This window comes from Centroberyx gerrardi, chromosome 9, assembly GCF_048128805.1.
Source record: "Centroberyx gerrardi isolate f3 chromosome 9, fCenGer3.hap1.cur.20231027, whole genome shotgun sequence".
In the NCBI taxonomy this organism is placed as follows: Eukaryota; Metazoa; Chordata; class Actinopteri; order Beryciformes; family Berycidae; genus Centroberyx; species Centroberyx gerrardi.
The window spans coordinates 8,102,824-8,125,495 of NC_136005.1; the positions used below are offsets into that span (position 1 = coordinate 8,102,824).

Consider the following 22,672-nt stretch of genomic DNA (forward strand, 5'->3'; position numbering starts at 1 on the left):
ACGGCAATTAAAGCTCTTGTCTGCAGGCGTGCTGCAGCTTGTCCTGACAATCTAATATGCTGGCAGATCTTATGATGATAAACCTTACTCATGGCTCCAGTGTATCGTCATTCATGATGCATCAGTTATTCAGAAGTCCCCTCTTACCCAATCTTGACACAGCTAAATCTGTCATAGTAATTTGGGAATCTTTTTAAAAAGCTCTTAATATTTTTCTGAGCGTTTGGGAAATGTGTTGTATTGTAACTGATTGTAACTAATTTGATTTGGTTTTGGTGGTGATAATCACTCAATAAATACGATCGCCTCTCATCTCTCATGCATTGTCAGCTATAATTCAGAAAGACTTCACTTCCATCTTAACTGTCCTCCACTGCCACAAGATCCTGCCTCAAGGCGGATCTACAGGTTTTATTGGCTTATTACACAACGCAATTGTGGACTTTGTGGACCGTGTAAATCATCCAATTAGTATATGATGTTGACCTGCTGTCTGATTTAAATCTTCAGAGAATGAACTGCTCAATATATAAAGATGGGCAACAACGTCAACGGTCGAATAAAAGATTCTCTTTAATGTATGCAAAATTGTATCAACAAACAAATCCACAAGACACTTGAAAAATAAATTATATCGAGGTTTTTGCGTGATCTTGCATAGCTCTGGTGTTTGTAACAACATTCAACTTAGGAAAACATATTGAATTTACATCGAGTGCATCAGAATCCCATTCTTTGGCGACCAAACTCATGTGCGTGCCTGAAAAAGGCCCAGTAAACTGCTGAATATCCCTGAATTCCATTAGATAAAGTAAAACTTGGCAACATTTGAGGCTTTTCTGTCTTAGTCCAAGCTCCAACTCTTTTTGCTCGAGCTTCGGTTTCATGTTTTAAGAGAGGAAACTCATTTGGCATTTTCTGTTGCACTTTACTGTGCTTTCCTCTGCAGAGAACACAAAGTCTTTTGCCGGAACCATAAACCTGCACTTTCCAGTCTTCCCCGTTGGGAGCTTTGATCTCCTCTGTGGAAGTCCGTATCTCAGACCTGTGAATCCTTTTTCCCAGCATCCTCCTCTCTGGAGAGCCTCACCTGGAGCCGGACTGCTGTCAGCTGATGAGTATGACATCATCATGTTCTGGAACTCTGCAACAACATGATCCAAAAACACTTAGCACCATGATATATTAAACATAACCAGTTATTCTAACGAGATAATTAAGCTAATTAATGCATTCTTTAGCAAATATTTGTCAAAATACTTGAACTCTATCTTTAAGCATTAAGGAGTTACTTTTTTTCCCCCCTCCTCCTATTTAGGGTTGTTTTTTTATGTATCGTGTGTGTTTTTTGTTTTTTTTTCTAAGCTGTTTGTCAGTTGTCTATAAAAACAAAATGCGTATTTTCTCAAATCATTAAGGAGTTACAGTAGTTTCAAGAAAATCATTTTTCCTGATTAATATGCAAAATTATGCAGCAAGGTGCTCCAAAATCTAATCAGATCATCTGATCTACAGGGGGAACCTGTAGTGTAAGTATGGAGTTTCTATGTATTGTTCTTGAGTTTTTGTGTTCACAAGACACACACACACACACAGTTGACTTCCATTTGGTTATGATCAATCATTAAAAAAATTCACATTTTTTTAAAAACTTTATTTATCCATGGAAGGTTGACTGAGTACACATGCTCTTCTTTCAGCAACGCCCTGCTTCAAGTGAGCGACGCCCTGCTTCACACTCACAAGGTGAATATCAATATTTGTGTCTTTGCGGGGAGCGATCGTCCCAAGTTGAACAAGTTGACAGAACAAACGTCTCAGAGAGCCGTGTTTACAGTCTGAGATGAGCCGTGAACTTGATGTCGCACACCATCAATTAAAACTTACAGCCGTTAATATGTTTGAACTGTCTGTAATATAGACTACAGAGCTGTTTGATGTGATGCGTTGTGGTTTACCCATTCGTTCTCGTCAGCCAAGTGACCGACCAAAGCATCCTCAACTGGCAAGTAAACTCCCAGGATCTTTATCTGTCCTCTGTCCTTGCCTTCTTTTATTTTGGAGTCGTACATTAGCCATTAGATATTACATCAAACGTGTAATGAAGGACACAAGAAATTAAATTAAAGAAGAAAAAAAAAAGAAAGAAAAAAAAAACCCACAGTTACTTGTTCACACCTGGGAGCTGCCTCTAAACCTCTGCTGACCACTGGAGCTGCTGGGACTGAAGTGTCTTTGTCAAGTGTCAGATTTTTACAGCTAGTCCAGGAATTCAAACCAGTAACCTTCCAGTCACAGGCCTGCTGCTTTAACCACTAGGTTTCCACCCGAATGTGCAGAGATAACCCAGATACAAAAGATACAATTATTATTCCTCCCATATAAACCCCCCAATAAACCCCAACAAGCACTTTGAAAACGAAAGCCTTGTTACAGCGCTTCTTGCACACTTTCTTGCCTTTGGCTGTTTGCTCTCAAGTGGAATAGTTAGTGAAATATGTAAAAGATCTGTCTGCCATTTTGTCTTCATCTTTAAAATCTGCCATAACCAACACATTTTACTGATGGGTTGAATTTACAGTTGAGCTTACATTCTCTGTTCTACAAATCGCTGTGGCAGTTTGAGGATGTGAATGTACATCGCGGTGACCAAATGGGTTTTCAACCAGGACGGATGGACGCATTCTGTGGAAAGTAAAATTAGCTCAACTCCATTTCAGCTGAAACATATACATGAGATTTGCCTAAGCAAACAGCCTTTACTGTATAATATTGCTTCCCAGTATAGCTTAGCATCCTGTCAAGCACAGTATACCATCAATCCTTTGGCTAAGCTGCTTTTTTGTTACAGTATAATCACATAGCGGTTATGAATTGCAGCAGCTACATTCTTAAGTCTAAAGACAATTATCAGGTCAGTAGAAATGTGTTGTGTGGATCTAAAGTGTTAGTTCAGTCACATGTATTTAAGTTTTACCTTAAGTCAACTTTCAGAATACTTGGCACAACAAGATTAACCTGCATGCTGTGTGTGTTGCTGATAACATTTGTCCAGTAGATAAAGTAGTTCATAGTGTTGATCATGGGTTTTGCTGCGTAGTGTTTGTTTAAAGAAGCTGAATTAAAAAACGTCTTGACTGATTTGGGTGTGCAAACTTATTTTGTATCTACTGGACTTCTGTGATTGTTGAACGCACCCCGTTTCTTTATATGTTGGCTGAGCGCGATGATTTTTGTCTTCAACCTTTAACATATTTGTCCTCCAATAACCAGTGCTGACATAGTTCTTCAGATGAATTATGTAACATTCAATTTCATTCATCTACAGTTCATCTAATAGATATTACAAACTTGATATTCTGGTTCCAATACCAAGTATTAAACCCAACGACAGGCTGACTCTTCTGAGGCCTTAATCCTCAACTTGTTTTCCTGAGCAAGATAAGTGAACTCGCTGCAATGGAAGGAGATAACAGTAGGAAGCGGCTGATTGCATGTAGATGAAATTTCATCCAGTAAGACATTAACATGTTCACTGATCAAATTTGTGTGAGCAGAGTGAGTTTAGGATACTCATAATAATTAAAGTCAGACAAGACAAAGAGTCGGCACATTGCTGCATTTACAAAATCTGTGAAACTTGACGAGGGTAACTCTAATGAAAGGCAGTCACTTTATACCAAAAAGCCACTAGCGGTTTTAAGTTAATCTCCGGAAAGCAGAAGAATATTAAATCACGATTCTTGCATTACATTGCATTACACATTATTACATAATGGCCCTGTAACTGAGACTGCACTTGCCCAAACACTTTGACAACCAAAGGGGGAAAACAGGATGGCGGGAAGCTATTTCGCTTTGGTGAAAGAAAAACATAAAGAGGAGAACCATGTAATCAAAGTGTTAACATGTTTAGATCAATTTTTAGTGTTTTAAAACAATGGTAGAGCCCTTAAAAGAAGACACAGCCGCATCATATTTCACTAATAATCTCTCTAATAACTAATAACTCTCTGGTTATACCGTTCCTGTCATTAATGAATTCAATTCATTCTTTGTGTTTAAGATGACGGCGGCTCCAAATTCCTCTCCCAGTGTATCCACAAACGTTTGAGGCTCGATGACGAACACCACGCAACTGTACACAAACCTTGCTACAGTAGTTGCTGTTTCTGTTCCAGAGGGATAAACAATGAATCTTTTGCACTCGGTTACAAAATGGCTTCATGCATGAGATGTGAAAGTTACAAAACGGCTTCATGCATGAGATGTGAAACTACACTGACAGACAGCTAGAGAAAGTTATGAAAGATTATAACAATCTCTAGTTAGAATGAAGAACCAAAAAGACAAGGTAACCAACCACAGTCTGGTGTAATTGTTCTTTTGATTGAGCTTTGGAACTTTTCACTTTTGTAAAAACAGAAGAAAAAGGAACTGATGACTATATTTGACCAGGAGCACCAGACATGCAGCTTCAAAAGGGATGTGGTAAAATACAACTCGAACAAAGAAACTCATTACCTGGCCATATTGTAAAATAATATTTAATTAGAAAATGTGCTCAGTAGAGCACAGACATGTCTGACAACCACCTTTTGGTGATATGCCACGCCCACCACCACGCCCCCCTTTGGCCAATCGACATAAAAAGTTAATCAGTTCTTCCTTGGCCCACAACCAACCTTCAGAACAAGTTTTGTGCAAATCCGTGCCCAACTTTTTGAGATATCCTGCTAACAGACGGACGGAGAAACACACAGACGCGGGTGAAAACATTACATGGAGGTAATAATCTAATCTCAGGAGGATAAGAGGATAAGACAGTGATGGAGACCACTGTCTTCTTCATCACAAATGTCTTAAACATTTCCGAACATAATGCATAAAACAAAACCGCACACACCGGACGGGAGAGAGAGCCATTGAACTAACACACCACTAGAAAGGCAGCTGGAGTCAAACTTTCACTCATCGCCCTCGACTCCAAAAACACTTTGCAACTAAACAACCGGCCTTGCTTACACTAAAGTTTCTAGCTCAATTTGAGTCTCGGTGCATTGGCCGTGGCTTGTTTATCTGGGAGCCTGCACAGTCAGAGCAGGGAGGAGGAGGGAGAGGGGTGTGGGGGGCTCTTCCCAGCGTACAGCCTCAGCTTCTCTGTAATCAGCCCATCACTGGGTGTGTCTGCATAGCTCCTACCACTAATTTCATTGCTCTCAGACCACATTGGACCAAGCCAAACCGCAGCGTGGAGGAAACTCCACTCCGCTCTGCTGCCTGCTGATGATAGAGATTGGCTCATAGCAAAGGAATGAGCAGAAAGACGGGGACGTATGGAGAAGCACAGCGACTTGCTGAAGCAACAAGGTGTCGGCGACGCCAGCTGCGTTTTACTCTGTGACAAATACTGATGTTATATACAAGTAACATTGTATTTCCATCATGCTGTGTGTGCTTTACTTGTATAGGCATGAATACAAACACATTAAAGTAATAATCAGCGACATCTTCTCTATTGCAGACTGATGTAACACAATACTGATTCAACCTATATCCAGTTCATGAAAGCTTCTACATTTGCTGTTTTAAACACCCGGTGTCTGGTAGGTCACAAAACCCTCTGCCGCACAGGAAATTATGCGTTTTACATTTCCCGCAGCTGCAACAGCGGTTTGTTTAGAATAAATAGAAGAAGAACCGGGTAGTTAGCATGAGCAGCGATAGCCACCGTGGCTGAACAGACAGAGAGAAGAGCGCCAACTACAGAAACTCAAACTTTATCGACAGAAAATCCAAGGAAAGTGATCTGTGGGACGTGCAGTGCAGAGACACCACAGCAATGAGCGCTTAGCAACAAAGATGAGGCCCAAAAAACAAACAAACAAAAAAAAAAACCCACAAAGATCTTGCAGAGTAGTCTACCACTTTAATAAACACATCAGTTGCGTTGCATCACCAGGATTGTAGGGAAAACCTTAAGTGGTGACTACATCGTGTACCAGGAGGCAACATAAAAATTCCAACCGATAAAACCATCACAGATTTTTTAACAATCTCGCCCCTCCCATCAAATAAAACCGCCTTTCTCTCCCTAACTGATATCCCATTGGTTTACACTTTCGAATGTCCTGTTTCAGCAGGAAAAATATCACATTAAGGAAGCAAGATGCTCTCAAAATGCAGTTTCATTGTGACTTTAACCCCCAACTGTCTGTGTTGGCAGCTCCCAGGTGTGAATGTGTGTGAGGCAGGGTGTTGCTGAAAAAAAGATATGTAAATAAAGGATAAATAGCATTTAATTATCTTAATATTACTGTAGGACTACCGTACCGTTTGCAGCAGCAGAGCAGTGAGTGTCCCATGTGAACGTCCGTCTGGCTGCTCCCCTCTACAATAGGAAAATCTTTCTGCTCTCTGAGGAACTTCTGCAGGTCTGTCGTCGGGAATCCATCCTTCTGGAAATTCTGTCAGTAAGAACAACAAAGACAAAACAATTAAAAATATAAACACCCTCAAAATTACTGTCTGAAATCCAGCAAGCAATTAGGTGCAGCCATTTGGTTTCAGAGACACTCTTCTCTTTCTCGTAATTCATGCGTTAAACACATGGGGACACGAAATGGATCCTACGACAAACGGCTAAAGAGAAATTTAGATTTTTTTTACAGTTTAGACATTTGTCCCCAAGTTTCCCTAAAATGGCTTGTTAGCATTCCTCATTGAAACCAAGGGGCAGGGCCAACCAATCTGTTGTGAGATCCACATTTTATTGTTTTTTATTTGGCAACATCTTTGGTGCTCAGCGCTCATTGCTGTGGTGTTTCTGCACTGCTCTTCCCACAGATAACCTGTCAATCAAACAGTGTGGGCGGTACTGTCACATCTGTTTCCTGTGTTTTTCTGTTGATGGAGTTTGAGTTTCTGTAGGTGGCGCTCTTTTCTTTGTCTGTTCAGCCACGGTGGCTATCACTGCTCATGCTAACTACCCAGTTCTTCTTCTGTTTACTCCAAACAATCAGCTGTTGCTGCTGCTGGAAATGGAAAACACCTCACTCTACCTGTGTGCCAGAGGATTTTGGCTATAGGTTGAATTTGTATTGTGTTATATCAAATCGGTGTTAGGAAGAAACAAAATGGACATTTATTTATATGAAAATGTCACAGATTATTATGCTAAAAATGAAACACAATTCTTCTCCATCCATACATCGAGTGGCACCTGGTTTTCGATGTCTCAATTTCGTCTCAAGGCTTAACATTTTTTTTTTCCCAGCTCCCCTTCATGGCATAAGTAGATTTAAAAAGGGAAATTCAAAAAGGGTCCACAGCTTTCACCTGGTCAGTCTATTTTATAATATTCTGTACGCTTAAGCACTAATACTATGAGCTTCCAATATGTGACGTGGCTTCATGATTTGGAATGTACGGACCCTTGTTTTGGCCTGACCTCGCTGCCTTATAGCCACGCTGGGAGAAAACAAACTCATGAATCGACGCACAACAAAGTACCTTGATGGTCTCGTAGGCGTCGGTGATGAGGGCGATGAAGAGCGACAGCACCATGTAGATGAAGAGGGAGATGAAGGAGTAGAGGTAGACGCGACTGAAGAGCCACACCAGCGTGTTCTTGTCCTTCAGCTGGGCGAAGGTGGTGAACATGTCGTCCCCGTTCACCAGGGAGAACAGGCACTCCGCCACGCGACTCAGGCCCTCAAACTGGGACAAGGAGGACAGATTTGATTCATGTGAAAGTTAAAAACACACAAATAGTTTACACAAGTGCAATGAGTCACAGAGGTACAGGATGGAACCGCAGTATATAACATTTGGGTCTAAAACCACAGAAGAAGTAATTATTTCAACAGTGGTCTGCCAATAGATAAGACATACGCACTAAAGATAAACACTAAACATAAACACTAGACAATATGTTCAAGACGACAACATGTTCAACTCCGTTCAAAACCTAAAATCTGGCTGTATCTCGTACTTTTTTCCAATAACCTGTTGACCGGAGATTTTAAATAATTTATGGATTTCAACAGCACAATAATACTAACTTTATTTATATAGCACCTTTAAAAACAGAGCGCTTTGACAGTCAAAATAAAAGCAGAATATACTCAAAATCAATTTCAAAAAGCAATGGAACAGTGTGAAACAGGAATTAAATTAAGAGGACAGAGGTGCAACATTCAAATCAATACTGTAGCAGTAAGATAAAAACCAAAATAAATACATATATAAGGATAAAATAAAAAAAAGAAAGATAAAAAGACGACATCACATATAAGCAAGTGTATAAAAATGGGTTTGGAGAAGTGATTTTAAGTACTCATATAGAACCTTTCCCTACAGCGAGAGAGAGAAATATCAAAAAGAGAAGGAAATAAATACGTTTTAATGAGTGAGAAAGAGGAGAAAGAGGTGTAGAGGTGCAGAGAAGAAAGAGAAGAAAGAGGGACATGGTTGAGAGAGGTGGAGTGAGAAAAACAGAAAGGCAAACAAAGAGGGACAGACGGCTACGAGGGAAAGCCCGCAACCCAGACGTGAACGTTATGGAAGAGCCAGACTCCCCTGGACTACGATAGGATCTAAACACAACAGCCCACTCAGACCGTATGGATCCAGGCCGCGGCACCAGAGGAGGACGTGTGGGATGGCAAGTCCTGCAACATCCTCTGTTTATCCCTTCAGTAAATACACAGAGAGGAGCCTGAAGGGCTGACGGGACAGGGGGACTCCCCCGCCGGCCACCGCAATGTAAATATCGTGACTGCTCCACTGACTGCAGCGTTAAGATGCAGGAGGAATAGAAACTGGTTTGTTGGCATGACTTGACAGTATGCGGAGCTGCAGGTCAATTCACTTTCAGTACAGTCAGGTGCAAAATGGGAACTGAAACTTCAATTTATATCGTATTCATTGATATGAGATCTTTTTTCTTGTCAATTTGTTTATGGGTTGGATATAAAAGCTTATTTATAAACAGATTGCTTTGATTGAATTTGAGAAGTGATATGCATTATGTTCCCATTTTAAGGTACAATACTGGGTTTTTGTATGTCATTCTGAGGAACATTTACAAATAAAAAGCTGTGAGGAACACATGAGTGTTTGTGCTTGTCCACACAATTTTCGTATGAGTTATGGTCCATAAATCATGAGCATGTGGCTCTGCAGTAAACTGATCTAACAAAATGAGGACAAATGAGTCTAAAATGTATTTGGTTAAGATTATCAACAAATCCATTTGTTCAGTGAGACTTCACCTCTCCCAGTGCTGCTGAGCTCAATCTATCTCACATCTGTCTCTCCTTGTTTAGACGCCTACTGCTTTACGGACTTCCGTAAATAATTTATCTTAACGGGCGAGAGCAGAGGACAGCTAAACACACTTGCATACTTCCCTGATGGTATTTTGCTTTTCAAGGATAGTGGGGCTGCTGTCCTTGAGTTTGGAGATTTCATGTGCAAAACGTGCACAAACACCGCCACCTGGTGGCTGTATATGTACAGTGCCTCCAGAAAAATATGAGGCCAAATGTGGATTTTGGAACTGAAGTTGCCCAAGGCCATTAATCCAGTTTCCCCGATCATTTGCAAGGCACAGTGCTGACATGTGCTGTTTCTAAAACTAAATATACTAAATAAGTGGTTGTCTACTGTGAGAGACATGAGGTAGTGAGGTAATTTGTAGGGAAGAGAATGATCACAGGATGAGGGTGATCACTCATAACTGTTGTTAGTAATAATTACAAATATTCCTCGTCCCTCTAAATCATGTCAAAATGCATCTCAAACTAGTAAAGAACACCTGGATCCTTTCATTGTGTGGGAACTTAACAGGCATTCCTATTATTTTGACAATTTTGAACAGTAACTTGGACTGACTCAACCGGCAGTTACTTCCTGATGTACGTTTTTGTTTTCATCTCTTTACAAAACCCAGAGCGGTAATTTATGTTGAGACATGAACCCGTTTTTCTACTTGAACTGACTTGTGTTTTGTGTTCATTGTTCCTGGGTTAACATTATATTGAAAAAACCTTTCCCAGGATCATTCCCATGTTCAGCCTTTGCCAATTCAATGTGTTCAGTGTGTTTTCATGGTAAAATTACATCGACTTTTTAGCCCGTCTTCAATCAGGGAAGGTTGTCTAAACCAGCTTATAAATTTACACACAAATACACACTTGACACTTGCCCAGAGGTGGGGACTCAAGTCGCATGACTTGGACTGGAGTCAGACTTGAGTCATAATTTTAATTGCTTGAGACTTGACTTAATGCATAAAGAGAGGACTTGAGACTTGACTTAAGTTCTGGTGACTTGGGACTTGACTTTGAATTTAAATTCTGTTTTCTGAATTTGTATGGAATGATTGAATTTATTTTGAAACTGATTATAGAAATCAAACTCATGATGCTCTTACCAAGTTTTTATCCTATTAAAACCATATTGCATTGAAAAGGCCAAGATATTTTCTTTTCTTTAAGATATTAAATTGATACTGGACTCTTGATTTGTTCCAACTTGACTTCAGCACTTGCCTAATAAAACCTGTTGACCTCTGAGCTAGAGCAACTAGCTAGAGCAACTTCCCCCACCCAGACTTTACAAGCCGGTCCAGGGATTCAGTCCACTTCTCTAATCTTAAGGCTTTCACTTCCTCTACTTTGGTCAGTTACCTTCTCGTGGTACGGCCCGAGCACGATCCACCCGCAGAAGGTGTAGCCCAGGTAGATCATGCCGGCACAGCAGCAGAAGCGCAGCACCTTGGGAAAAGCCGCTTTCATGGTTAGAATCAGCACCTAGACACAGAGGAAGCATGAAGAGGGTGAGAGGCAGCGATGGAATCAGGAACAAAAACTAAGCTGAGATATTAATTCGATTTACTGGAGGGTAGAACAGGTGGATTGTGGTATATGTGTGTACACGTGCGTGAACACTGAGAGAAAATAGGCGATCCACATCTCCGACACACATTCTGGTCATTTTACAGTTCCCTGAAGCCTGTAATCATCGTCAGAATCACTTTAATTATCAATAAATGTAAAAGTTTGTCCCGGAGGCATTAATACAGAGACATTACAGTCTTTTCCCAAACAACACAAGTCACATTTCCTGAAATGATGCTCCATTTTCCCAAAACTAGAAACAAAACCAAAAACGCACACTGATCTGTACAAACCTCAAATTTCTATGACAAAATCAACGCTCTACTCAAAAACTCATGTTCCATCTAAGTAAAACTTTGACTTCAGATAGCACACAAGAGCCATCCAATACACAGACTGAATACCCATCACACACACTGGTGAGATCAATTCAAAACGCTACCATAAAAACCTGTTACTATGCATCAGGAACCATAGGCTTTTTCAGAACAGCCTCTATACATTTTGAACTTTGCTACATCATGCTACTGTAGTCTTCATAAATTACATAAGTGTGCAGGTAAAAGAACACAATATCAAATTTCAAACATTTTACTACCTGGATGTACAGTACAGTAAACTGAAGTTTTATTCATCCAGAGGTTCTGACTGGTGTCTGAACAATTTTGCTTCTTAGTGTTTGCACCTTGAGAACTGTGTGTTAATTGAGTTCAGGTTGTGTTGTGATGACTTGAGTTCATTATACTGAATGCCAGTGCTTTCTAAATGGTCACATGGTGCAACCTGTGCTTTATGAAGAGAGTACAAGCAACTTGATTGGTTGCTTGTAATCTTGATGATCCAGGAATTTACACTTATTCTATTACTATACTCATTGTAAGAGTGTTAGATTTACATCTGCAAGGAAAGACCAGTACAATGATGGAGAAAGGCTCATAGACTTACGTTGTACTTCTGGAAGTAGCCCAGGTACCGGATCACACCGACCCAAACCATTAATGTGGAGGTTCCCAGGAAGATGCTACACACATCATAGCTGGTTAGACTCTATAAGGGGGAGAGGGGGAGAAATCACACACACAGCACTGAAAGAGTAGTTTGTGCTTAGATTAGTGTGTTGTCTTACTTGGGGTCGGGTAAGATCTGTCAAATACTACAGGATTGGCAAATATTTATTAGTGTTTGTTTTAACCTACTTGGAACACCAGATGGATGGGGTTTGCCACATGGGACACTACAGTGAGTGACAGCAAGGTTAGACTATTTTAAAGTCAACTTAGAGCTGCGCTAAGATTTTAATGTAATAATACATCTGTCTTATCAGCTTAAATCACAAAGTGGGGCTGTAATAGAGAAGAGTGTCCCATCCCTAATAATTGAGACACTATTTGCCCAAATGAAAAAGAATGATTCTCTCTTTTCAGGTCGTTTCATTTGATTAATTATCAGAGTCATAAAGGCTTAAAACTATTCAGAATTTCACAAGAAAAAAACCCAACATAAAAATATTTAAAAAAAAAAAAAAAAAAACCCATAGCCATAATAATACATTTGTATAGTAGAAATGTGTTTTTCCTATTCCATAAATCATCTCACGAAACCCCAGAATTTTCTTGCGACCCCCTGGGGGGGGTCCCGACCCCCAGGTTAAAAACCACTGATATAAAGCATCACAGACTGGCCAGGTTGGTAAACACGAACGTGGTGTGTGCAGTTTACTGACGTCATGCTACAGGATTTCTGGGTATTGAAGTTCCAGTTTTTCCAAGCAGATACCACTCGCTGCAATTTGGAGCCGCCAACATGTGAAGTTTCCTATTGTAGCTTTAATTTTCTTTTCTGTGACTGAACACCTGACTAACTATCCGAACTGTTCCAATGCAGTAAACCGCACCCAGCTGGTGTGCCAAGTAGTTTAAAAGAAAACGCCAAGAATTATTTGATCAAAGTCTGCTTAGGGTGTTCAGCGATGAAGGATTTTGCCATTGTGGGATCAATTAAGAAGTAAAAAAAATACCAGCGCTACTCCAAAACCAAATGTGACTACTACTTGAAAGAGTGTGTTTCCAGAGTTAACCGCACCGGGATACACACACACACACGCTCGCCGCAGAAGACTGGCAGCGGCTTCCCTCACAAACACAAGCCTCAGTCAGCGGAGAGAGAGCGTATATAAAGAGAGAGTTCATTTCTGCCTCTGTCAAACTGGAGGTAAATACTTAACATGGGGGCTATAAAAGGGACAGAGCGAGAAGTCACACTCGGGTTAAAGTAAACAGCTCTTTACAGTGTCTACATTCAGCCGCCTCGCTCCAAAGTCCACCAGCCGCTGACGGGAGACAGCTTGATTTATCAACCGTTTCCAGTCATTTTATTTCTCAATTGCCCGTTATCCAGAAGAGTGCAATAAAACGGTGACAGCAATGCAGTTTGCTCCACTTTTAATATGATTCAGATTGCTGGTTGTTTTTATTTTTTTGCTGTGACTGATGGTTCTCCACATTTTTTACCAAAGAGTGCCTCTCTCCCTTCTTTTTGTTTCTGCAGTTTTGTAAACTACATTTATCTGGGTGATGTTATGTAATACGCTCAGTCACTTTTGGACGGTATTCATTGTATTCTGTTACATCATCACACGGCCATCTCGGTAGGAAGATAACAGGTGATTGTAATAAAATAACAGGTGATTATAATAAAACGACAGCCACGGCCAATGAAGTGTCTATATTGTAAGGCACCATATTGGTAGGAAATGCATGTGACATCATGGGAATACAGTAACTGTCTTTTTTTCTTTTTTTAAAAGACAGAAGGACAGGATGAGCTTTACCTTTGCCTGTATTTCCATCTTCAGTATGGATCCCACTATGGCCAAGAGGTCGCTGACGATGACCAGCACGTACCAGCCGTTCAGGAACTCACTCTGGTCGTCCTCGCATACTTTGCGATTGTAGTTCTCACAGAAGAATCTGGAGAATCTCTGTAATGACACGGATGCAATTCAAATTATCTTTGAAAAAAATAATGAAAGAAAAAAAAAAAAAAGAGTAGAGCAGATGACTAAGTGTAAATTTTATGATGGGCCACCTTATCACACCAAACACTAAGTGCATGCAGAGTGTGTGCTAAACCGTCGATACAATTCACCCATATCTACAGCTGATAGTGAATGCCATATAATGTGAACATGACTGATTTATGCTTACTGGGACATTTGGATTTAATAGGATAATAAGAGGGAGAGGGAGAAATGATGGTGAAAGAGTTGGAAAGCCAGAAACAGAGCGAGGGGGAAACGTAAACAGAAGAAGAGAAATGTAAACAGAAGAAGAGAATCAGGAACGACTAGAGAGAGGCTGAATAAAAATGCAGTGTGTGATGTTGTACAGACGGACCGGACAGCCCACCTGCAGTAACCTCACAGCCAGTATGATGGAGCGGGCGCACAACACGGCCGACGTGAGGCACACCAGGATGACGAAGCCGTCGAACACCAGGAGATAGTGTGTGTTCTTCTGGGCTGAAACAGATACAAAGTGTGTGTGTGTGTGTGTGTGTGTGTGGGTGGGTTTATCTCTTACATAACTCCCTCTATTGCTGATAACCGCATGCTTACAGGAAAACGCCTCAATAACAGCCAACAGTGTCCAGACTCCGCACTGTCTTTTTGTTAGGAGTGAAAGTACCTCGCATTCCTGGGTCAAATAGTATCCACAAATTATTCTTAATATCTGTTTTGTAATATTTGAGGTGGGGTTTGCCAAACAAGACAATGCAATGCATACCAGAAGGTTTAGATAGTCACATAAAAGTAGTATGACTGACAAGTTATCTGATACTACAGTACATAAAATGTCCGGCAATATTAGATGACAAGTCGCACATCCTACACAATGAATTCAACCTCCTCCCTTTAGGCTTTTTTAAATTTAAAATTTTTAATTTTAAATAAGAAATGTTAGGTTTTTAACACTGGAAAATTGTAAACTATTATAATTTCAGTTATAGAATATGACTGCTGACCTCTGCCTGCACAAATATGAAAATGGCCAACTGTTATTCTGGAAATCTGTCTTGTCTCTTTTTGTGATGCGATTTGATTATTCTGTGGCTTGTTCTTAATGTTTTTGTACCTTTTAATTGTGTCCTTTAAATTACTTGATTAAGTTGTATTTAATTGAATTGATGCAGTAAACCTCACCCAGCTGGTACTGCAAGGACGTTAAACCAAATATTTACTCTGCAAATATGTATGGCCCAGATCTTGCACCAGTATGCCTTCCTTACCCGTCCCTGATATCTTCCAGTCTCGGCACGTACTGCTCAGGGCGTCGATGTCCAGGAATATTTTCACCTTTCCACTGTGACACTGGTTGTCAAACATTATCTAGGGAAAAGGCCAAGGGAAAGTAGATTATGAGGATGTTTGACTGCGCAAACCAGCCAATATGATGAGCAATCTTTGTATGAACAATATGGGTTAAGAGTAATAAAAACTACATTTGCCAAATACTGAGTTGCAAAACTTTTATATCAACTGTCTCAAAGCTTCTTTAAGTTCTCTCATCTCTAATTGATGAATGGATTTAATGGGTGAAATCAATAAGGCATCATAGCGTTCACTTGGTCAGTCTATTTCATGGAAAGAGCAGGTGTTCATAACATGTTGTCCACTCATGTATATTATGACAGGAAATAGGTGAATCATACCGTGATGTAGAAAGAGTAGCAGTCAGGTAACTCGCGCGAACGCACTGTCTGTAGGTTGATTCCTTTCAGCTGGAAGGTTATTTTGATGTCAACAAGCCTGAATAAGGAAGCAGCGGATGTTAAAGGACAAAGGACAAAAGTTAAATGATATTTGTTAGTCACAGCCATGTATACTGATGGGATTACATACCTGTAAAAGTCCAGATCAAAAAACGATGAATTGTGGGCTTTCCACTGGTTTGTAGTCTTTGGATCATGTGACATACAAGCTGAGAGAGAGGAGAGAAACTGATTGAGAAAATTACTTCGAAATATTGCCATAGAGATTTCATTTGTGGCTCTATTGGTCCTAAATCCTTTGCTTTATAGTTGTGCAATGTTGCTCTTTAGAGTGATTTTGGGAATGGGAATGGCAAAACAATAATAAATCATCACCATCATCTTCATCAATTTCCCACCTTACTTATTTCTTTACCTAGCACGTCTCTATTATGCATGAATATTGTACGAACACCGGAATGTTTGTTACTTTTCTTGTGTGGACAGTTTTGTTTTGACTCTTGAGCTTCTTACTGTCGTTGCTCGTAATGACGGCAATTCGGTAATCCAGCTTCTACTTTTGCAGCTATTGTGAGTTGCTCTAAATGAGAGTGTCAGCTAAATGCTTAACTTTTTGGCTCACTTGCCAAGGCTAAACTTGCTCACTCACATACTACAATGAATCAAGTTTGCAATTCATCATGAAGTGTAACAGAATTCAACATTACAAGAGCATTATGAGGAAGGAACAAAGTTTGAGAACAAGCAAAAACCAAAGACTATATACACTCACTGAGCACTTTATTAGGAGGAACACCTGTACACCTGCTTATTCATGCAATTATCCATTCAGCCAATCATGTGGCAGCAGTGCAATGCATAAGATCATGCAGATACAGGTCATCAGCTTCAATTCATGTTCACATCAAACATCAGAATGGGGAAAAAATGTGATCTCAGTGGCTTTGACCGTGGCGTGGTTGTTGGTGCCAGACGGGCTGGTTTGAGTATTTCTGAAACTGCTGATCTCCTGGGATTTTCACGCACAACAGTCTCTAGAGTTTACAGTACACAGAATGGTGCGAAAAACAAAAAACATCCAGTGAGCGGCGGTTCTGCGGACGGAAACGCTATGAGAGAGGTCAGAGGAGAATGGCCAGACTGGTTGGAGCTGACAGAAAGGCAGCAGTAACTCAGATAACCTCTTTACAACTGTGGTGAGCAGAAAAGCATCTCAGAATGTACAACACGTCGAACCTTGAGGCGGATGGCACTTTGATAGCTGGTTGACATTGAGCTGTAAGCTGATACCTACCCAGTATTAGTAAGGTGTTCCTAATAAAGTGCTCGGTGAGTGTGTATATCTGAGGTATTCAAATTTGATCACCTCAAAAATTATTGATTTATCCGCCAAAGACAAATTTTACCAGCACTAGCAGCCCTCCTGAGTGTAAATGTTCCCCCTCACCTTCCTCCAGCTGGGCGTCGATGTCGTAGGCCTCGTCTGACGGCTCCACACTGCCTCTCTTGTAATATTCCTTACAGAGGACCAGAGGCAGAAGTTTCCCCTCTTCATCCTCAGCGTAGCTAATGGGGCCGACAGAGAGCCGGCCTAACTGGCTGTACTGTAAAGATCACAAGCCTCAGGTAAAACACACCGCTCCGGGGTGATTTGCATGATGTCAGAGAGACTGCAAACTTTGCTATCACACCCCGGCATGCACACACACACACACACACACACACACACACACACACAAAACCTTGTCAATTTACATGCAGCTGAAAAACAGCAGTGGTTCCCTAGCGGGTTTGTGAGCAAAATTAGTCACAATGAAATGAAAAATGACTTTTTCACCTTGTTAGCCAATTCTCCACATCATAACATACAACTATTTAACATTAAATGTCAAAAAATAATATACTTGCTTGCATTTTTGTATCAAAATCCCATTACTTTGACGTCCTGGGAAACAGAATATTTTGATTCCTCCATGGCGTACCAGTAGGCGTACAAAAAACATTTCAACCAATAATACCATCACAGATTTTTGAACAACCCCCGTTACAACCATCACTTTTCATATTTGGATTATGAAACATATGAGAAACAGACAGAGAGACATAGAATTAAAGACCCCATGAAATGAAAAAGAAAATGTTTTAAACTTTAGTTTTCTAGAAATTGTATATCAAAATTAACAGACCGTCTCTTTTCGGGTGCTTTTGGCTGCACTTCAACTAAAACTCTTTTCCCAGATGGGTGACGAGGCGGAGAATACACCCTATTACACTACTGTCCAAGTTTGATCTGAGCGGGTTTGACGTTGACGCCCATTTCCTCGATATCTCATTAATATTCTCATTAATAAGTCCCTGCCACTGACGCTTCCCGCCCTAACTGTCTGTTTAATTCGGAAATTCGTCACTGAAGCAAATCATGCTCTCTCTGTGTGTGTGTGTGTGTGTGTGTGTGTGTGTGTGTGTGTGTGTGGAGGGGGAGGGGGATGGGTGCACTTGCCTGATCCAGGACATAAAAGAGACTGTCATAGACGTCTTGCTGGGTGTAGACGGCGATGCTGTAGTCGTCCTCGTCGACCCCGCTGTAGTCCTTCAGGAAAAGGTTCTTGAGGGCCATGGTGTTCTCCTCCTTATAGGACACCACCAGCTGGTTGTTGAGGCCGAACAGGATGAGCTGCGGGGAACATTTACATTTCAGGTAGGGCTGGGTGATATGGTTGAAATCAATATCACAATAATCACAAGAATTTTTTGTCTATATCGATATATATCAAGATATGGTTCACGTATGCAAAATCACATTATATAATCAAATTAATGTTCATCCCATTGAACTGAATGGTAATGTTAGGGTGTGATGTCAAATTACACCCTGAAATTATCAAACAATATTCCTACCATACCTCATTTTGTCAGTTTTTAAATAAAATGTCCTTGTTATCATCAGTTTAGACAGCAGAATTGTGTGTCACGATATCCCAAAATCACCATATCATCACGATATTATTCCACTGAAAGACGATAAACAATAATATTGAATTATCACCCGGCCCTAATGTCAGGCATTCAATGGAGGCTTGTATTAAAGAGCGATTTAGGAGTACAACTGCAAAAAAAAACATTTAACTTCCTTGATTGTCAATGTCACAAGAAATCAACAGTAAGGAGTTCAAGGTTCAGAGTCGTGGGTGGAGTCCAGTCATTTCACGGCCAGATGCAATACACTCCTGTCATGTTACGACTCTGCGTGCCAGCATGTACTGTAAAGTTATCAAAAATGTTTCCGCTCTGATGCCACCAAGACAAATTCATGTACCTTTACTGTACTTGGCGACCAAAGTGATTTTTAGGTTTAGATTTTGGCAAGTGTGAAAATGAACAGAATGGACGCAAAGAACAAAGTAACTGAACTAAAAGGCTTTAATAGCATTATAGTATCCCACAACTAAGATGAATGGAAATTTAAACAACTGAAATATCTGAATCCTAGTTCAAATGGAGAACCACCAGGTCAGAATTCAGTTTCAAATCTCATTTATTTCAAAGCTTGTCGAGGGTTTACGTTCATAGCTAGGATGATAATGTACAATCTTCATTCGCTTACATGTGCAATTAGACTAGTGGTTCTCAACCTGGGGGTCCGGAGCCCCCAGGAGGTCACAAGACAATTTTGGAGGGTTGCGAGATTATTTATGGGATAGGAAAAAAGCATATTTCTACTTTGCAAATTTATCATCTATTTTTTCTCAAAATTTTGCTTTTTTTCTTGTGAAATGCTGAATAGTTTCCAGCCTCTAGGCCTCCTCTGATAGGCTAATGAATCAAATGAAACAACCTGACGAGGGAAAATCATTCTGTGGTTGAACTCTGAAAGCTTGTGACGGGGATCATGTTTCCTGTTTTAATTAAACGAGCTGCTGGAACCATTTCGGAACAGATTTACACACTTCTTCTTCTTTCCTAAGTCTTTGATGATCAGCATTAAACCCCACCGCACGTACTTGTGTGGTGATCATGATGATTTTCAGGATCTGCACCCCCAGTTTCCAGGGTATGTGACGTCGGGCCCGGTACTTCTCACACGGACTCATGAAGTAGTACCTCAGGTCATCTCTCAGGGTCTCCTCCTTGATAATGTCTTGACTCATTATGGAGCTGAAAACACCAAAACGCAACACACACACATCATGCAGCTGCTGGGAGACAAATGAGAAACAACAACTTCAGCTCGAGTGAAAAAGTACAGATTGTTAAAAGTTGTAATGATTATGTTTCTGGCAGTTTGTGTCCCCCCTTATATGTAAAAAAAAAAAAAAAAAAACAGCACAGTACAGCACGTTCTGAATGAAAACAGAGAAGTGAAACTGAAAAGTTAGCTGATGAGGATTTTTTACTTCACCACCACGTGTTTTTCAGTGCAGTGATCCAAATTGGTCCTCTCTGACAGGAAGTACATGTACTGAGGACACTGCCTGCATTCATGCAGCTGGGTGCAAGTCCAAGGTTAGCTCAGTGCACTTTAAATATTTTCCCCTCAAGCTCTCACTGTAGCGTTTAAATCTCCCAAATACTCTATTTTACTGTTCTTGTAGGATATTAACTTTTAGGCTAGGTATCTGTTGGTAGACTACACATTTTACAACTGATTTCAACTTAAACTGTTGTGTTGAATAACTGTCTGTCCCAGTCATGAATATCAAGTGATAAATCAAGTGCCTGACTTAAAAGTGGGCTGCCGTATTTTTTTTTTTTTTTTTATGTTAAATGACAAATTAACAATAGTTACCGGTAGGTTATGTAAAGAAGTTTTGGTTTCATTTCGGCTACTCGATATTCGATGTTTCTGTTCAACTAAACGTTGTTAAAGCCAATTACATTTAAATACATTTCAGAAAGTCCATTTGTCAAAGTAGAAGGCAATGAGAATATAGCTCTTGGTACATGAACAAGAGGATAAACTGCACTTTACATACACTTCAGATATTAGATATATATATTGAGATATATATGAGATATAAGATATACTTTGCATGTACATGTGCAGATATGTTGTCAACAGCGCATGTGAAGAATGTTATTTCCAAAGTCTAAAACACACTTCAAATGAACATCACAGCCCGACATTTGGGCTATTTTTTGTATATTTTAAAAACATATCCCTAAACTGTTCTTTAGTGGGTTATATGTCAAAATGCAGCTAGTTTTGCAGTATGGTTGATTAGTGGTAAAATTCAGAAACTTACCTAATTGAGTTGCTCCTATCCAGATATCGAACCAATAATTCCATGTTATCTGTGATTGATTAGACACGCGCTCACACTGGTGTCAAACGGGTGTATTTGTCAGAAGGGGCTGACTGATCAGCTGCAGTGACATTGTGGCAGAAAGAAAGTTGTAGCAGAACAGATTAATCCCTTCCTTCGCTAGAACTTCTTCCAGCCAATCAGGAAATGAGTTTCAGGCGGTGCAGGCGATCCCAACCTGGGGACCGGGGGCCACCAGGGGTCGCTGGACAGGGTCGCAAGTGGTCCGCAGCAAAAATAGGAATATTTTAATGTCACTGTTATTTCATTCCCTGTTATAGAATGAATGAGAATGACTCTTCTGATGACAGGTTTCACTCTCCCTGCTGTTGTTATCACCTCACCTGCAGTATAGACAGTTATTTCACTCTAACCCAATTAAGTCCAGTGGTGGAAAGAGTACTACAATGTCCTAATCATGTAGAAGTACTGTTACTTTGCTGATATTTTACTTAAGTATAATTAAAAGTACCGGTGTAAAAATCTACTTAAGTTAAAGTAAAAGTAGCTCTTTTAAAATGTTATGTTTTAGCTGTGATCTTTTCCATGTGTTACGTGGAGGTGTGGTGAGGACCCAAATGCAGGACAGCGAGGCAGGTGGTGATTAAACCCCAACACTGGGTGTTTAATGTAACTGGTTGCAGGTGACACAGGAAACCAAAGACGAGAGCTCCTCACACAAAAACTGACACATGTAACAGAAAGCAATGATCCGACCAAGACTGACTGGGGAACAAGACTAATATACGGTACACATGGGGGGTGATTACAAATGGGGCAGACAGGAAACATGGTACACGTAGAACTAAAAGAACTAGACAGGGAAACATAATACACAAAGAAATACAAAACCTAGACAATGAACAAAGGCAGAAAGTCACAATGACACCATGCAATTCTAAAAGGACAAGAGGACAGAGTTCATATTAGATTATTTTAATTGGAAAAATTGGAAATTACAAAATAAAGTGCAAACCAAACTAAACATTTTTAAAAATTAATTTAAAGATTAATTAAAACCAGATTATCTTATCTGCTGACTGGCCGTTGGTCCAGTGACTGTTGCTTATGGAAAGCTATGAAAATTTGTACTCTGTAATGGATGTGATTACTAAAATGACTGACTTAAATACATTAAAAAAAGTACAGGTACACAAAAATGCTACTCAGTTACAGTAAGGTGAGTAAATGTAATTAGCTACTTCCATCCTTTCCCAAGTCATAACAAACAGCTCCTCAGATGGGGTTTCCTGGGACGCAGGCTTATCAGATAGGGGGTCACTGGTCTGATGCAAACCTGTCTGGGGCTTCTTGCTTTGTAAAAGTTTGGGAAACTCTGGTTTACACAGTGATGTCTGGGTCAACTCTGAAGTCAAACACCCCATCACATTATTTTCCCTCAAAACCAAAATCAACTACTTGATCTTCGAGTTTCACATAAGGTGCAATCTTTAATGAAAACCTGGCTATGGCCTTTGACATGACAAAACAAGGTTTGGTTTTGATTTTGACAGAATTATCCTGTTGATAAATCATCATAATACTCCTATAGGGTTTATAGAGTGTGTGTAGTACTCAATTTTGGGTTCATAGTGGCCTTATCATACTTTATTGTATTTTTATCTCCTGTGCTATCATTATAATACCCCTAAAATAGTCAATCACTTGCTGTGATATTTGCATACAGTATTCTTT

The 22,672-nt window shown here is 40.1% G+C and overlaps 1 protein-coding gene across 1 annotated transcript; it reads right to left on the minus strand.

Annotated features, from left to right (window-relative positions):
• Nucleotides 1–555: 555 nt before the first annotated feature.
• mcoln2 (mucolipin TRP cation channel 2) lies at nt 556–21,052 on the minus strand. Its single transcript, XM_071921855.2, has 14 exons — nt 20,918–21,052; nt 19,676–19,829; nt 18,175–18,348; nt 17,122–17,278; nt 15,805–15,883; nt 15,615–15,711; nt 15,192–15,291; nt 14,312–14,424; nt 13,735–13,884; nt 11,850–11,951; nt 10,695–10,817; nt 7,513–7,719; nt 6,334–6,467; nt 556–1,144 (listed from the first exon to the last, which is right to left on the minus strand). Exons 1-14 carry the CDS (start codon nt 20,959–20,961, stop codon nt 1,108–1,110), a joined length of 1,671 nt encoding a protein of 556 aa, XP_071777956.2. The 5' UTR covers nt 20,962–21,052; the 3' UTR covers nt 556–1,107.
• Nucleotides 21,053–22,672: the final 1,620 nt, after the last annotated feature.

Excerpts from the sequence above, each read along its gene's own strand:
- mcoln2 (XM_071921855.2), bottom strand. The coding sequence starts at position 20,961 with ATGGAATTATTGGTTCGATATCTGGATAGGAGCAACTCAATTAG. Across the intron at positions 11,952-13,734 it reads AGATGGAAATACAGGCAAAG|AGTCTAACCAGCTATGATGT; the intron begins GTAAAGCTCATC and ends TCCCCCTTATAG. Across the intron at positions 10,818-11,849 it reads GCTACTTCCAGAAGTACAAC|GTGCTGATTCTAACCATGAA; the intron begins GTAAGTCTATGA and ends CTCTGTGTCTAG.